Raw genomic sequence first — 16,261 nt, forward strand, 5'->3', positions numbered from 1 at the left:
AAGCAATGTCAGGGGTCACAGGAGAGTGGTGCTGGTGACTGGGGGGAGGGAAGAGTTGTTTCCTGCTTCCTGGCTGCCCTGCCTATCTCCACTGCCTGAATCAGTGGGCTGAGCACACTGGTATAAGCTTCTATGCTTTGCATCCGTAGTTACAAAAGACAGATCTTGCCTCTGGCTGGCCTAATGCTAGGGTAGTGTTGGTTGGTTTGTGAGCCATGTCAGGCTGGCCGGGAGAAAGGTGCAGTAGGCTGCGTATCATGGAGGGGGTCCTTGGAGCTGTGTGGCTCCAACCAAGGAGCTGGCCCACCTGGAAATTGTGAAAGCTCCCAACCTGCCGGGCAGGCTGTATCCAGACAATTTTGTCTACCTGTCCTTTCTCCTGAGCAGTAAGCTCTGTGCAACCCTTGCCCCTTTAGTAGACCTCTTGCTAAGGCCTTCCTTGTTAGGAAGTCTCTCAGACTGCCACTTTTCTTTTGTCCCAGAGCATCCAGATATGGATTCCTGCTTTCCACAAGCAGCTGGAATCTCAGTCTCTCCAGGAATTCTGCCTCTCTTAGCTTTCCAATCCCCTAATCACAAGAGTATCATGAAAGCACCATGAAATCTAGGTTTGTGCTCCCAGAGCAGATCTCTGGAGTCAGGTATTCACCAGTCCCAGGCCTCCTCCACTCCCTTCCCGTTCCGTTTCTCTTCCTCCCCCCAGTGAACTGGGGTGGGGGAAGGGCTTGGGTCCTGCCTGGCTACAGCTTTGGTACATTACCCTGTTCCTAGAGGTCTCTTTTCTCCAGGTTTATGCAGTCTGGTGCAGTCCTCTTTCCTGTTGCTCTTTAAGTTTTAATTATATTTTCCTATTATATGTGGTTGTAGGAGGAAGCCTCTGTCTCACCTCTCACACCACCATCTTTAATCTTCTCCTCTCCTTCGGCCATCAGCTGTTTGAGTGAGCAAGGATAATACTCTCTGGAGCTGCCATGGGCCTGCAGCAATGGCAGGGGTCTCAGGAAAGTGGAAACGGCACCTGCCAGCAGGAAACAGTTCAGCTGGGAGTGTTTCCTGGCTTCTGGCACCTGCCTCCAATGCCAGATCCCGGTGGCTGAGCATGCAGCGAGGTGCCTCTATGCTTTCCCCTGTAGCTGCCATGGAGGGACCACCCTCCAGCATGTGTGACATAATGGCAGTGCAGCCAGTGAGTGGGAACAGCACCTGCCAAGAGGATGAACCAGCAGGCTGCATACAACAGTGGGGGCCTTGGGGCTGTGTTGCCAGACAGGGGGATGGAGTGTCTGAAACTTCTTAGAGTTCCCAACCTGCTGGGGTGAGCAGGCTGCAAAGGTTTTGTCCACCTGTCTTTTCTCCTGAGCAGAGAGTGCTCTATAATCTTTCCTCCTTTAGCACCCCTCTCACTGCTGGTAAATCCTTCAAACTGCCTGCCTTTCTTTTGTCCCTTAGGCCAATTATGCATACCTGTTCTCCACAAGTGGCTGGAATCTCAGTCTCCAAATATTCCACCTGTCTTTGCTTTTTAAACCCCACTAACTTCCAGATCACCATGTAATAATGTAGGTTCATGGTCCTGGAGCAGATCTCCAGGGCAGGGTGTTCAGCTGTCCTGGGCTTCTACTCCCTTCCTGCTCCATTTCTCTTCTTCACCCCCTGTGGGCTCAGGCACAGGGAGGGCTTGGGTCCCACCAGATTGCAGCTTTGCTACTTTACCCTTTTCTGTGAGGTCTTCTCTTTTCCCTAAATGTAGGCAGTCTGTTCTATAGTCTTCAGGTTGCTTTTCGGCATTAGTTTGTATTTTCTGTATTTTGTTTTATTTGATTTTGGGAGGTTGCTGCTTCACTTCTCACACTGCCATCTTTTTTCATCCTCAGGAAGTGTTTTTTTTAAATTGCAAGTCTCAACCCACTGTTGAAACATGAAATCAGTTTCAGATTTTTAAAATAAAGTCAAATGAAATTTAAAAAATCAGAATACATTACCCGGAGCAAGCAGTGTTTTGTGATGTTTTGTTACAGATATACACAGATTTACAAATACTGTATCATAATGTCGAGTGTATGTCTTACTGGGGACAACAGTAAAAATTTTTTGGGAAACACTAATCTTATAGAAAGAGCACTGATTATGGGAAAGAGATGTTTCTAAGATGGAAACAATATATGTAATTGGATATTGATTGTAGCAATAACTCATTGGGTATTGGTTATAGCAGTGAAAAATGCAGTTATTTTCTTCCAGTAATGATAATATTTCATGTTTCATTTGCACATAGGCCCTTCAGTGATTACTTAACAAGAGATTCTCTTCAAATCTCTGATCTTCTCCCCGGATATTACAACTCTCAATAGCCAAAGGCATAAATCCAAACTATATTCCTCCAAAAAATGTAAGTAGATCCATGTGGAAGAAACAGTTTTTGATTGATTCAGTAACTTGTAACTTGTTTGTAACTGTAATATTCCCACCTCTTATTTCTAGGTGTGTATTTTCCTTTTCTTCCTATTTATTTTCCCCTGTCACCAAATGAACTTTTCTGGCTACTTCCTCTATGCCTAATGTATCATCCAGGATTTCATCAGAGAAGCAGAACAATTGTTTGTGATACAGAATTAGACCTTAAGCAGTTGTGAAGACTGATGGAAGAGTCTTTGGAAGGCTATTATTGCAGTTGGAACTTGGGGTCGGGTTATAGATCTAGAAGCAATGAGAGATAGTAGGAACGGGTCAGCAGTTTCCTGAAAGGAAAGTTTCTACTTCAGGGGAGCCTGGTACAGATTCTTCTGGCAAGGGGAATCTGACTTCCTCAGTAGGGATGAAAGGGCCGATTCTTTTAGTAAGACTCAGCAGTATTAAAGGGTTTAATCTCCAGCTTCATTGGAATCTGCCCACATTATCCCCATTCCAATTTTCAGGGTCCCATTCTTTCCCAATCATTGCCCTAACTTTAACACAGGAGGCCATACACGTTTGAGAATTCAATTTGCACTACAGCTCACCCATTCATATATTTAGATTTTCAGAATTTTCAGCCCTGTGACAATAGAAGGTAAGGGTTTCTTTTGGGGAAGTCACAAAAACTTTCTGGTCCCTTACCCAGATCTCAAGCTGGGAATTTAAAGGCCTGAACAGAACATTTCTTTCCACAGTTTCCCTAGTGGTCTTAGAAGCAAGCAACCAACCCCACCGTGCTGCTTTATTTCACTAAAATGTTCTCTGGCAGGAGCTGTATGGTTGCCAAAAGTCTTACTTTCCGTTTTGTCACTGCCAGCATGCCATGTACTAGCAATGTCATTTTTTTTTTTAACCACTGACAACAGGGTCATTAATAACTTTAAATATAGTCAGCTTAGAAAACAAATTCCAGATAATCTAGAACCAATAGACAACCCGTCCTTAAATTTGGCTATCTGTTTCATACCAAAGCACTCCCAATTTAGTGGGGTAAAACAAGCATTTTCTTATGCTCAAGGATTTTAGGAGTTGGAAATTCTGACAGGGCAAATAAGTTTTGTTTATCTCTATTACTTGATGTCTGGGGCCTCAGCTAGGATATCGTTAATGGCTTAGGTGTCTGAAATGGTAGGGTACATAAGGTTCCTTCACAATTGTCTTACTCAGTTAGAGCTGGCATAAAAAAATACCATAGACTGGGTGGCTTAAACAACAGACATTTATTTTTCACAGTTCTGGAGGCTGAGAATTTCAGATCAAGATGCCTGCTGATTCTCTTCCTGATGAAGGTCCTTTTACCAGTTTGCAGACAGCCACCTTTGTGCTGTGTGCTCGTGGGTCCTCTTTTTCGTGTGTGCACAGAGAGAATTCTAATCTTTCTTCCTCTTCTTAAAAGGGCACTGTCCCTTTATGGGGGTTCCATTCTTATGACCACATCTACACCTAATTACGTCCCAAAGGCCCCATTTCCTAATACTATCATATTGTGGGTGAGGATTTCAACATGAATTTTGGAGGGGACATAAACATTCAGTCCTTAGCAATACCTATGCATGGTGCCCAGTCTGGGATGACTTGAATATTAGACTTAGTTTGGAATATCCACGGGAGCACTTTTGTATGGATTCTCTGTGACTTAGCCCTCTTTTAGGATGGCAGTCATTTTCTGAAAAGGAATATCCTACAATGGAATGTTCCAACGGTGAGCATTCCAAAAGAACCAGAAGTAAACTATGTTTTTTAATGATTTGGCCTAGGAAGTCATATAATGTTGTTGCAATCATACTCTGTTGATTGATGCAGTACAAGTCTGGCCATGCTCAAGGAGGCAGGGACACAAATCCCACTTCTCAGTGAGAGATGTGGCAAAGAATTTATAGCTACTTAAGAAAAAAAAAAAATTGCCACACCCAGTGATGTGAGTCTTTTGGTAGACTTGAGCATGATTTTTTTATGCAGAAAAGACTGTTCAGAGGTATGTTCTTGATTTAAATAATTAATAGTAAACTTAAAAATTTCAAATTATAAATATTTTTCAACTTTTAAATTTAGCATGCAAGTTTTATTCCATTTATAATTCTAGCAGATTTTTAAAATTAAAGTACCATTGATATACAATCTTATGAAGGTTTCACATGAGCAACATTGTGGTTTCAACATTCACCCATATTATCAAATCCTCACCCCCTGCGCCCAATTGCAGATAGATAGTCCCTGTAAGATGCTACAGAGTCATTACTTGTCTTCTCCATGTTGTACTGCCTTCCCCATGACCTACCTATACTGTGACTTACCTATCTGTTAGTCTGCTGAATTCTAGCAGTTTTTAACAATAACTTTTAGGAGTCCTGTTTGGTTTGGTTTTCAAATAATTAAAACTATATTTATTAATATATTAAGGTTGATTTCTTTTTTTATTGAAGTGTCATTGATATACAATCTTATATTGGTTTTAAGTATACAACACAGTGGTTCAAAAGTTACCCATATTATTAAATCCTCGCTCCCACTAGTACAGTTACTATCTGTCAACATAGGAAGATGTTACACAATCACTGACTATATTCTCCATGCTGTACTATGATTCCTGTGACCAACTTATATTGTAACTGAGAATTTTTGTGTCACTTTATTCCCCTCCCCCTCCCCCATGGTAACCACCAATCCATTCTCGGTGTCTATGAGTCTTCTGCTATTTTGTTCATTTTATTTTGCTTTGTTTCTATATTCTACAAATAAGAAAAATCATATGGTCTTTGTCTTTCTCCACCTGACTTATTTCAAATAGCATAATACCCTTTAGTTTCATCCATGTTTTTGCATATGGCAGGATTTCTTTCTTTTTTACATCCATTGTATATATGTACCTCATCTTCTTTATCCATTCATCTGTTGATGGGCACTTTTATTGCTTCCATAACTTGGCTATTATAAATAATCTTTTCAAATAAGAGATTTTGTTTTCTTTGGGTAAGTTCCTAGAAGTAGAATTACTGGGTCATATGGTATTTCTATTTTTAGTTTTTTGAAGAACTGCCATGCTGCTTTCCACAGTGACTGCACGTATTGACATTCCCACCAACAGTGTAGGAGGGTTCCCTTTCCTTCATATCCTTGCCAACACTTGTTATTTCTTGTCTTTTGGATAGTGGCCATCCTATCTGGTGTGAGGTGATATCTCATTGTAGTTTTGATATGCATTTCCCTGATAATTAGAGATATGGATTATCTTTTCATGTGCCTGTTAGACATTTGTATTTCTTCTTGGGAAAAATGCCTGATCAGGTCTTCCACCCATTTTTTTAAGTGGGTTATGTTTTTTGGGTGTTAAGGTATATGAGTTCTTTATATATTTGGATGTTAATCTCTTATCAGGTAAATCATTTATGTATATATCCTATCATACTGTAGGTTGCCTTTTTGTTCTGCTCATGGTATCCTTTGCTGTACAGAAGCTTTTTAGTTTGATATAATTCCACTCGTTCATTTTTATTTTGTTTCCCTTGCTGAAGGAGATGTATCCAGGAAAAAGTTACTCATGCTTATGTTCAAGAGATTTTTGCCTATGTTTTTTAATGAGTTTTATAGTTTCATGTCTTACATTCAGGTCTTTGATCCATTTTGAATTTACTTTTGTTTATGGGGTTAGATAGTAATCAAGTTTCATTCTCTTGCATGTAGCTATCCAGGTTTGCCAAGAGCAATTATTGAAGAGGCTGTCATTTTCCCATTATGTATTCATGGCTCCTTTATCATATATTAATTGACCATACATGCATGGGTTACATCCAGGCTCTCTATTTGGTTCCATTGATTTATGGGTCTGTTCTTGTGCCAGTACCAAACTCTTTTGATTACTGTAGCTTTGTATTAGAGCTTGAAGTCAGGAAGCATAATACCCATGGCTTTGTTTTTTCTTTCTCAGAATTGCTTTGGATATTCTGGGTCTTTCATGGTTCCATACGAGTTTGAGGATTATTTGTTCTAGTTCATTGAAAAATGTCATTGGTATTTTGATAGGGATTGCATCGAATTTGTAAATTGCTTTAGGCAGGATGGCCATTTTAACAATATTAATTCTTCCTATCCATGAGCATGGGATAAATTTCCATTTATTGGTGTCTCCTTTAATTTCTCTCATCAGTGTCTTAATAGTTTTCAGAGTATAGATATTTCACCTCCTTGCTTAGGTTTATTCCTAGGTATTTTATTCTCTCTGATGCAATTGTAAATGAGCTTGAAAAATATATATACTTTTTATTTTAATATAATTTCAAATTTGCTGAAAGCTGTAAAAATTAACAGTTTGCTCCATCTGCTGTATCATTCTTTCCCTTTCATGTGGTATATGTATATTTAATTTCTTTCCTGATTGATTTTTGAGAGTAAGTTACAGACATCATCCATCCTTTTCTCCTAAGTATGTCAGAGTGAGTGTCTAAGAACAAGAACCTCATCTTCTGTAATCACAGAACTATTATCCAAATCAGAAATTTTAACATTGGTATAATACTGTATCTGCTCCATGGTCCATGCCAAATTTCATCAATTCTTGCATATACTTATTGTTAACACAAGGTGTTAAATTCTATGACTTTGATTCTCTTAGCTTTTTGCAGTTAATTCTAAATCTTCCCAGTGCTTAAAAATAATACATGTCCACAGAGGAAGCTAAGTTACTATCTCAGGTACCTGAGGTTACTTGCCACCAGAGCATTTGGATGGACAAACTGTATGAAGTTTTTTGACTTCTGTAAATGTCATAAAGTCTTTTTATAGTATCTTTGTCAGAGACTACAAAACTTAAAAAGGTGTTGGTTTCATAGCTCACTTAGTCCATATCCATCATCCTCTATTTACTCACAAGTGTCTGTAGCTCCTACTCAAACTAATCAATCTGTTCGAATTTTTAAAATCTTTGACTCTTGAGAGGTTTTGACTTCTAAGTTTTGTACTATATATCTAGCAGATACCTTTGAGTATTATCCTCTTGTACTCTGTATATCTCACATGCCTTTGTCTGACTTGCTGTCCTAATTTGTGAGATCATTCTACCAACATGCCCCTTCCCCATCATTCTCAATCACTAATTATTTTCTGAGAATAAAAATTTTAGAAGTAAAATTACTGGATCAAGGCTATGAACATTTTTTAGGTGATTCAGATATAACCCCAAAATGCGTTCCAACAAAAGTGATTTTGATTTACATATTCATGTGTACTTTTGAGCTGAATTTTTCACTGTACCCTTGCAAACATTAGATATTATTTTTTAAGAAATATTAATTTCATAATAAAATATCAGTATAAATACTTTCATTTCTCTGATTATTAGAAATTCAAATAGTTCCCCACATTTTTTTACTACTTTATTTTTCTTTTGTAAATATGCCTTTTCATGGCTTTATTTTTCTACTGGTCTGTACTTTTCTTGATTCATACAGTTCTTTACTTATTAAAAATTTTCTTCATTTTTTATATATGTTGTAAATATTTTTCCCAGCTTGCAATTTGGAATTTTTTAGTTATAACTTACATAAAATGCATAGATCTTAAATCTATAGTTTAATAATCTTTTAAGAAGTGTATATGCCCATTCACTAACCACCCCAATCAAGATACAAAACATTATTCTAAAAAGTTTCTTCAAGTATTTTTCTTTCATTCAATTTATACTTTACTCCCTGCCTTAGAGTCAACCACTTTCAGGTTCCTATCATTATAGATTAGGTTTGCCTATTCTTGAACTTGATATAAATGGAATCATACAATATGTACTCTTTCATGCCTGCCTTCTTTTGCTCAACACTGTGTTTTTGAGATTTATCAATGTTATTGAGTGTATCACTAGATCATTCCTTTTTATTGATAAGTATTCCACTGTATAAACATATCACAGCTTGTTTTTTCATTCACCTTTGATGGACATTTGGGGTGTTCATTGCTATGAACATTCATATACAGATACTTTTTAGGCATGTTTTCATTTCTTTTGGGTAAATATCTAAGAGTGCAATAGATGGGTCATAGGGAGAACTGCTAAAGTATTTCCCAAAGTGAGTGTACCATTTTTACTCTCAACATCAATATATGAGTAATCTGGATGCTTCACAGACTTTCTGACATTTGGCATTGTCAGTTTTCAAAATTTAAGCCACTTTTAGTGAATGTGTAGTGGTATCTCATTGTGGTTCTAATTTACATTTCCAGAATGACTACTGATATTGAACGCTTGTCATGTGTGCTTGTTGGCATTTATATGTCTTCTGTAATCTGGTTAGAAGATTTTTGTTTAAATTCTTTAGGGCCTTTTATATATATAATCATGTTATATGTCAATAAAGAGGGTTTTTTTTTGTCTTATCAAGTTTTAACCCACTTAAAAAATGGGTTATTTTCTTCTAATCATTGATTTGCAGAAGTTTAGTCTGAATTCACATCCTTTGTCAGGAATATGTATTTGCACATATGTTCTCCCAGTATATACTTTGCTTATTGATTTTATTAGTGGTATCTTTTGAGAAAAAATGTTCAGTTTATCAATTTTTTTCTTCCATGGAAAGACATTTTTCAAAAATTTAGAAATTCTCTTTTGGTGCTTTGGTATCCTAAGAAATCTTTGTCTACCTCCGGGTTGCAAAAATATTCTGTATTCCCCTCTGGGACCTTTAAATTTTCACTTTTTTACTTATACATATGATCCCCTTTGAATTAGATTTCTATTAGATGTGAGGTAGAGATTGAGGTTTATTTTTTTCTTCATAGATATCCAGTTTTTCTGGTACCATTTGATGAAAGACTTTTTCTTTATTGAATTACCTTGGGTCTACTTCTGGACTCTTAATTCTATTGTAATTCTTTACTTATCTGTTCTTATGTCAACACTGTACTGTTTTGATTACTATGGTTTTATAATGTCTTGAAATAAGGTAGTGTAAGTCCTTCAATTTTGTTCTTTTTCAATTTAGTTTTGGCTCTTCTAGTATTTTCCATTTTCACATAAATTTTAGGATCAGCTTGTCAATTTCCACAAAAATGCCCTTTGGGATTTTGATTAGGATTGCATTAAATATATAGAACAGTTTAAGGAGAATTGATATCTTACTAATAGTAAGTCTTCTAATCCATGATCCTTTTATATCTCTCCTATTTAGATCATCATTTATTTTCTCAGAATGTTTTGTAGTTTTCAATGTAGTGTTCTTCCACATCTTTGTTAATTTTTTTCCTAGTGTTTTATGTTTTCAGTATTATCAATGAATAGTATTTTTATTTCATTTTCTAAATGTTTTTAATATACTAACCTTACATCTTATTAGATTTCCAAGTTCATTTAATTAGTTTTCATAGTCTATTAATTTTTTTGTAGATTCCTTTGGTTTTTCTACATTCACAATCATATTACCCATGAATAAGGTTTCTCTTTTCAGTCTTTATTCCTTTTATTTATTTTTTCTTGACTTATTGTATTGACTAGGAGTCCAGTTCATTGTACACAGAAGTGAGTGAATGTGGGAAGGGAGTATGGAAATTCTTGTCTTGACCTTACTGGGAAAATATTCAATATTTTACCAGTAAACATTATGTTAAGTGCAGGTTTTGTAGATGCCCCTTGTCAGGTTGAGGAAGTTCTATTCTTTTTGGTTTGCCCAAAGTTTTTTTTTAAAACCACATGTCTAAAAACATGAATGTTGAATTTCCTCAAATATTTTTTCTAAATCTAAGAAGACCAAATTGATTATTTTCCCCTTTATTTTGTTAGCGCTTCTATATATATTTGAGTTTTTATTTATAGGAATTTTATCAAATAATTTTCTAGATCTATTGAAATCTCTGTATGATTTTCTCCTTTATTTTGCTAATGTAATAAAGTACATTTATTGACTTAAAAATATGAAACCAACCTTCCCTTCCTGGGGAAACCTCACGTAGACATTACAAGTTTGATTTCCAGATATTTTAGTGAGGAATTTTGCATCTATGTTCCATAATGGAAAGTGGTCTGTAATTTAAAAAATATATCTATGTTGAGTTTTGGAATTGCATTACTTCAGAAGTATTTCCTATTTTTTAATTCTCTGTAGGTTTGTATAAGATTTATATTTCTTTTACTTAGATGTTTGATAAAAACCTACCATTGATACAATCTGAGCTTAGTGTTTTCCTTACGAGGAGATTTTTTATTAATCAGTTCCTTTCATGGCACAAAGGAATTAATTCCTTTCATGAGTGTAGGGCAAATCAGATATTCTATTACTACTTGTGTCTGTGGTATTTTGGGCATTTTAAAGGAATGTGACCATTTGCCTATGTTGTATTTATTTACATAAGATTTTTCATAATAGTATATTATTTTATTTTTTATTTTTTTAATAAGGTATCATTGATACACAATCTTATGCTTAGGTTTCACATGAGCAACATTGTGGTTACTACATTCCCCCCAATTATCAAGTCCCCACCCACCACATAACCCATTACAGTCACTGTCCATCAGCATAGTAAGATGATATAGAGTCACTACTTGTCTTCTCTGTGCTATACTTCCTACCCAGTGCTCCCCCATATTATGTGTGCTAATCATAATGCCCCTTAATCCCCTTATCCCTTCCTTCACACCAACCCTCCCCAGTGCCTTTCCCTTTGGTAACTGTTAGTCCATTCTTGGGTTCTGTGAGTCTGCTCTTGTTTTGTTCCTTCAGATTTTTCTTTGTTGTTTTACTCCACAGATGAGTGAAATCACTTGGTACTTGTTGTTCCTGCCGGGCTTATTTCACTGAGCAAATACCGTCTAGCTCCATCCATGTTGTTGCAAATGGTAGGATTTGTTTTCTTCTTATGGCTGAATAATATTCCATTGTGTATATGTACCACATCTTCTTTATCCATTCATCTACTGATGGACACTTAGGTTGTTTCCATTTCTTGGCTATTGTAAATAGTGCTGCAATAAACATAGGGGTGCATATGTCTTTTTCAAACTGGGCTGCTGCATTCTTATGATAAAGTCCTAGGAGTGGAATTCCTGGGTCAAATGGTATTTGTATTTTTAGTTTTTTGAGAAATCTCTGTACTGCTTTCCACAATGGTTGAACTAATTTACATTCCCCCCAGCGTATAGGAGGGTTCCACTTTCTCCACATTCTCACCAGCATTTGTTGTTGCTTGTTGTTTGGATGTTGGCCATCCTAACAGGTGTGAGGTGATATCTCATGGTGGTTTTAATTTGCACTTCTCTGATGATTAGCAGTGTTGAGCATCTTTTCATGTGCCTATTGGTTATCTGAATTTATTCTTTGGTGAAGTGTCTGTTCATATCCTCTGCCCATTATTTAATCGGGTTATTTGCTTTTTGGGTGTTGAGGCATAAGAGGTCCTTATACATTTTGGATATCAATCCCTTATCATATATGTCATTTATGAATATATTCTCCCATACTGTAGGATCCTTTTTGTTCTAGTGATGGTGTCCTTTGCTGTACAGAAGCTTTTAGTTTGATGTAGTCCCACTTGTTCACTTTTGCTTTTGTTTCCCTTGCCCAAGGAAATATGTTCATGAAAAAGTTGCTCATGTTTATATTCAAGGCAGTTTTGCCTATGTTTTCTTCTATGAGTTTTATGGTTTCATGACTTACATTCAGGTCTTTGATCCATTTCAATTTTACTTTTGTGTATGGAGTTAAACAGTAATCCAGTTTCATTCTCTTACATGTAGCTGTCCAGTTTTGCCAACACTAGCTATTGAAGCAGCTGTGATTTTTCCCATTGTATGTCCATGGCTGCTTTATCATATATTAATTGACTATATATACTTGGTTTTATATCTGGGCTCTCTAGTCTGTTCCATTGCTCTATGGGTCTGTTCTTGTGCCAGTACCAAATTGTCCTAATTACTGTGACTTTGTAGTAGAGCTTGAAGTTGGGGAGCCTAATCCCTCCACTTTATTCTTTCTTCTCAGGATAGCTTTGTCTGTTCGGGGTCTTTTGTGGTTCCATAAGTATTTTAGAACTATTTGCTCTAGCTCATTAAATAATGCTGTTGGTATTTTCATAGGGATTGCATTGAATCTGTAGATTGATTTAGGCTGGATGGCCATTTTGACAATATTAATTTTTCCTACCCAAGAGCATTGGTTGTATTTCCATTTATTAGTGTCCTCTTTAATTTCTCTCAAGAGTTTCTTGTATAGGGTATAGGTCTTTCACTTCCTTGGTTAGTTTTTTTCCTAGGTATTTTATTCTTTTTTTTTTTTTTTTTTTTTTTTTTTTAAAGATTGCTTAACTGGTTTTAATAACATGACATAAAGCCCCTACAACTGATATAGTCATTATGCAAAATACATAGATGAATACTGTCTTCTTTCAAAAATATAAAATAAATAAGCAAGACATGTGAAAATAGGCAAATTTCCATTAAATAAATGAGAATTTTAAAAAAGAAAGTTTTGCTTTCCATTTCATTTGAAGGGAAATTATCATTTTAAACAATATTCAAGTTTATTAAACAAATTTAAAAAGTATTATAAAATGTTTAACTTTCATCAGCTTCAAGGTTTATGTTGCTCCCAAATTTTGCATATAACTGAACTTTCAAATCTGCTAACACCCGCTGAATTGACTCCACTCTGGATTCTAAGGCATCAATCTCTTCTTGCAAGTTTTTCTTGGCTTCTTCTAACATTTCTTGCGTTTCTTCTTGAGAATGGCTAATAAAAACATCACCAATTTGATAAGGTATCATTAAGCAGTCGTCTTCTGCAAGCATGAGGTCCTCACAGGCATCTTCTAAATTTTGGAGTTGTTTCTTTTTTACATCTATTTCTTCCTTTAGCTCTGTGATTCTGCTTGTATTCCGTGCAAATTTGTTTATCTTTTGTTGATCTTCAAAAGTAACATTAACATCTTCTGCAGCCACCTTCTTCATGGTGGCCGCCATCTTGGGCTATTTTATTCTTTTTAATGCAATTGTGAATGGAATTGTTTTCCTGATTTCTCTTTCTGCTAGTTCATGATTAGTATATAGGAATGCAAGAGATTCCTGTGTATTAATTTTGTATCCTGAAACTTTGCTGAATTCAGATATTAGATCTAGTAGTTTTGGAGTGGATTCTTTAGAGTTTTTTATGTACCATATCATGTCATCTGCCAACAGTGACAGTTTAACTTCTTCCTTACCAATCTGGATACCTTTTAATTCTTTGTGCTGTCTGATTGCCATGGTTAGGACCTCTAGAACTATGTTGAATAGAAGTGGGGAGAGTTGGCATCCTTGTCTTGTTCATGATCTTAGATGAAAAGCTTTCAGTTTTTCACTGTTAAGTATGATGTTGGCTGTGGATTTGTTGTATATGGACTTTGTTATGTTGAGGTACTTGCCCTTTTTGAAGTCTATTTTATCTGATACAAGTATTGCAACTCGTGCTTGTTTCTCCCTGTTGTTTGCATGAAATATCTTTGTCCATCCCTTCACTTTTAGTCTGTGTATGTCTTTGCTTTTGAAGTGTGTCTGTTGTAGGCACCATAGATGTGTTTTGCTTTTTATCCATTCTGTAATTCTATGCCTTTTGGTTGGTGCATTCAATCCATTTACATTTAGGGTTATTATTGATAGATATGTACTTATTTCCATTGCAGGCTTTGGTTTTGTGGTTACCAAAGGTTCAAGGGCAACTTCTTTACTATCTAGCAGTCTAACTTAACTCACTCATTACTATTATAAACACAATCTGAAGATTATTTTTTCTCCTTCCTTCTTTATCTTCCTCATCCACTCTTTATGTTTGGTGTCATATTTTGTACTCTTTGTGTAACCCTTGACTGACTTTGTGGGTGGCTGATTTAATTTTGCATTTGGTTAATAATTAATTGGGCTACTTCCTTAGTGTGGTTTTATTTTCTCTGTAACAGCTATTTAATCTTAGGAGCACTTCCATCTAGAGTAGTCCCTTTAAAATACAGTGTAGTGATGGTTTGTGGAAGGTAAATTCCCTCAACTTTTGCTTATCTGGGAATTGTTTAATCCCCCCTTCAAATTTAAATGATAATCTTGCCACATAGAGTATTCTTGGTTTGAAGTCCTTCTGTTTCACTACATTGAATATATCATGCCACTCTCTTCTTTCCTATAAGGTTTCTGCTGAGAAGTCTGATGATAGCCTGATGGGTTTTCCTTTGTAGGTGATCTTTTTCCTGTCTCTGGATGCTTTTAATACTCTGTCCTTGTCCTTGATCTTTGCCACTTTAATTATTATATGTCTTGGTGTTGTCTTCCTTGGATTTCTTGTGTTGGGAGATCTGTAGACTTTCATGGCCTAAGAGACTATTTCCTTCCTGAGATTGGGGTAGTTTTCAGCAATTATTTCTTCAAGGACACTTTTTATCCCATCTTCCATCTCTTCTTCTCATAGCTCTATAATGTGAATATTGTTTCATTTGGATTGGTCACAGTTTTCTTAATATTCTTTCATTATAAGAGATCCTTTTTTCTCTCTCTGCCTCAGCTTCTTTGTATTCCTGTTTTCTAATTTCTATTCCATTTACTGTATCCTCTACCTCATCTAATCTGCTTTTAAATCCCTCCATTGTATGTTTCATTTCAGCTACTGTATTTTTTAAGGTGTCTGTCTCCCTCCTGAATTCGTCTCCTAGCTCTTGAATATTTTTCCATAGCTCCATTAGCATGCTTATGACTATTATTTTGAGTTCTTTGTCAGGAAGATTGGTGATTTCAATCTCACTGAGACCTCTTTCTGGTGTTTGTGGTTTTTTGGATTGAACAAGGTTTTTCTGCATTTTCATAATCTTATTGGTTAGTGATAAAAATTAGGTTTGTGTAAGCAGCACCCTCTAGTGCCCAGAAGCCCTGCTCTTTGAGTTGCCCAGTACCTGAGCAATGGTGGTGGTTGCAGTTGAATGGCACCAGTGTCTGCCAGGAGGACAAAGCCCTTTCCAACTTCCCTGCCGCAGAACCTGTCTCTGCTGCCAGGGCCAGTGAGTCATGCACAGGGAGCATCCTCTGTGTTAATCCCCTAAACTTGCACAGGCATTGCTTTTGTTTCCCTTGCCTGGGGAGATATGTTCATGAAAAAGTTGCACATGTTTATGTCTAAGATTTTTGCCTATATTTTTTTCTAAGAGTTTTATGGTTTCATGATTTATATTCAGGTCTTTGATCCATTTTGAGTTTACTTTTGTGTATAGGGTTAGAGAATAATCATTCTCTTACATGTAGCTGTCCAGTTTTGCCAACACCAGCTTTTGAACAGGCTGTCATTTCCCCATTGTATATCCATGGCTCCATATCTTACAGTAATTGACCATATATGCTTGGATTTATATCTGGGCATTCTAGTCTGTTCCATTGGTCTATGGGTCTGTTCTTGTGCCAATACCAAATTGTCTTGATTACTGTGGCTTTGTAGTAGAGCTTGAAGTCAGGGAGCATAATTCCCCCTGCTTTATTCTTCCCTCTCAGTATTGCTTTGTCTATTCAGGGTCTTTTGTGGTTCCATATGAATTTTAGAACCATTTGCTCTAGTTCACTGAAGAATGCTATTGGTATTTTGATAGGGATTGCATTAAATCTGTAGATTGCTTTAAGTAGGATGGCCATTTTGACAACATTAATTCTTACTATCCATGAGCACAGGATGTGTTTCCATTTATTGGTATCTTCTTTAATTTTTCTCATGAGTGTCTTGTAGTTTTCAGAGTATAGATCTTTCACTTCCTTGCTTAGGTTTATTCCTAGATATTTTATTCGTTTTGATGCAACTGTGAATGGAACTGTGAATGGAATTGTTTTCCT

General features: G+C 36.3%; 2 protein-coding genes across 2 annotated transcripts in view; one reads left to right on the plus strand and one right to left on the minus strand.

Annotated features, from left to right (window-relative positions):
* The window catches only part of SPMAP2L (sperm microtubule associated protein 2 like), a 104,614-nt gene extending 91,878 nt beyond the window's left edge, over positions 1-12,736 (plus strand). Inside the window, 2 exon segments of the mRNA XM_057503241.1 lie at positions 2,300-2,389; positions 12,728-12,736. Coding sequence (XP_057359224.1) covers positions 2,300-2,389; positions 12,728-12,736 — 99 coding nt within the window.
* On the minus strand, positions 12,727-13,390 carry LOC130683786 (prefoldin subunit 4). Its single transcript, XM_057502254.1, has one exon. The coding sequence runs from the start codon at positions 13,388-13,390 to the stop codon at positions 12,986-12,988; it is 405 nt and encodes a 134-aa protein (XP_057358237.1). The 3' UTR covers positions 12,727-12,985.
* Between the last annotated feature and the right edge of the window lie 2,871 nt (positions 13,391-16,261).

This window comes from Manis pentadactyla, chromosome 5, assembly GCF_030020395.1.
Source record: "Manis pentadactyla isolate mManPen7 chromosome 5, mManPen7.hap1, whole genome shotgun sequence".
Lineage (NCBI taxonomy): Eukaryota > Metazoa > Chordata > Mammalia > Pholidota > Manidae > Manis > Manis pentadactyla.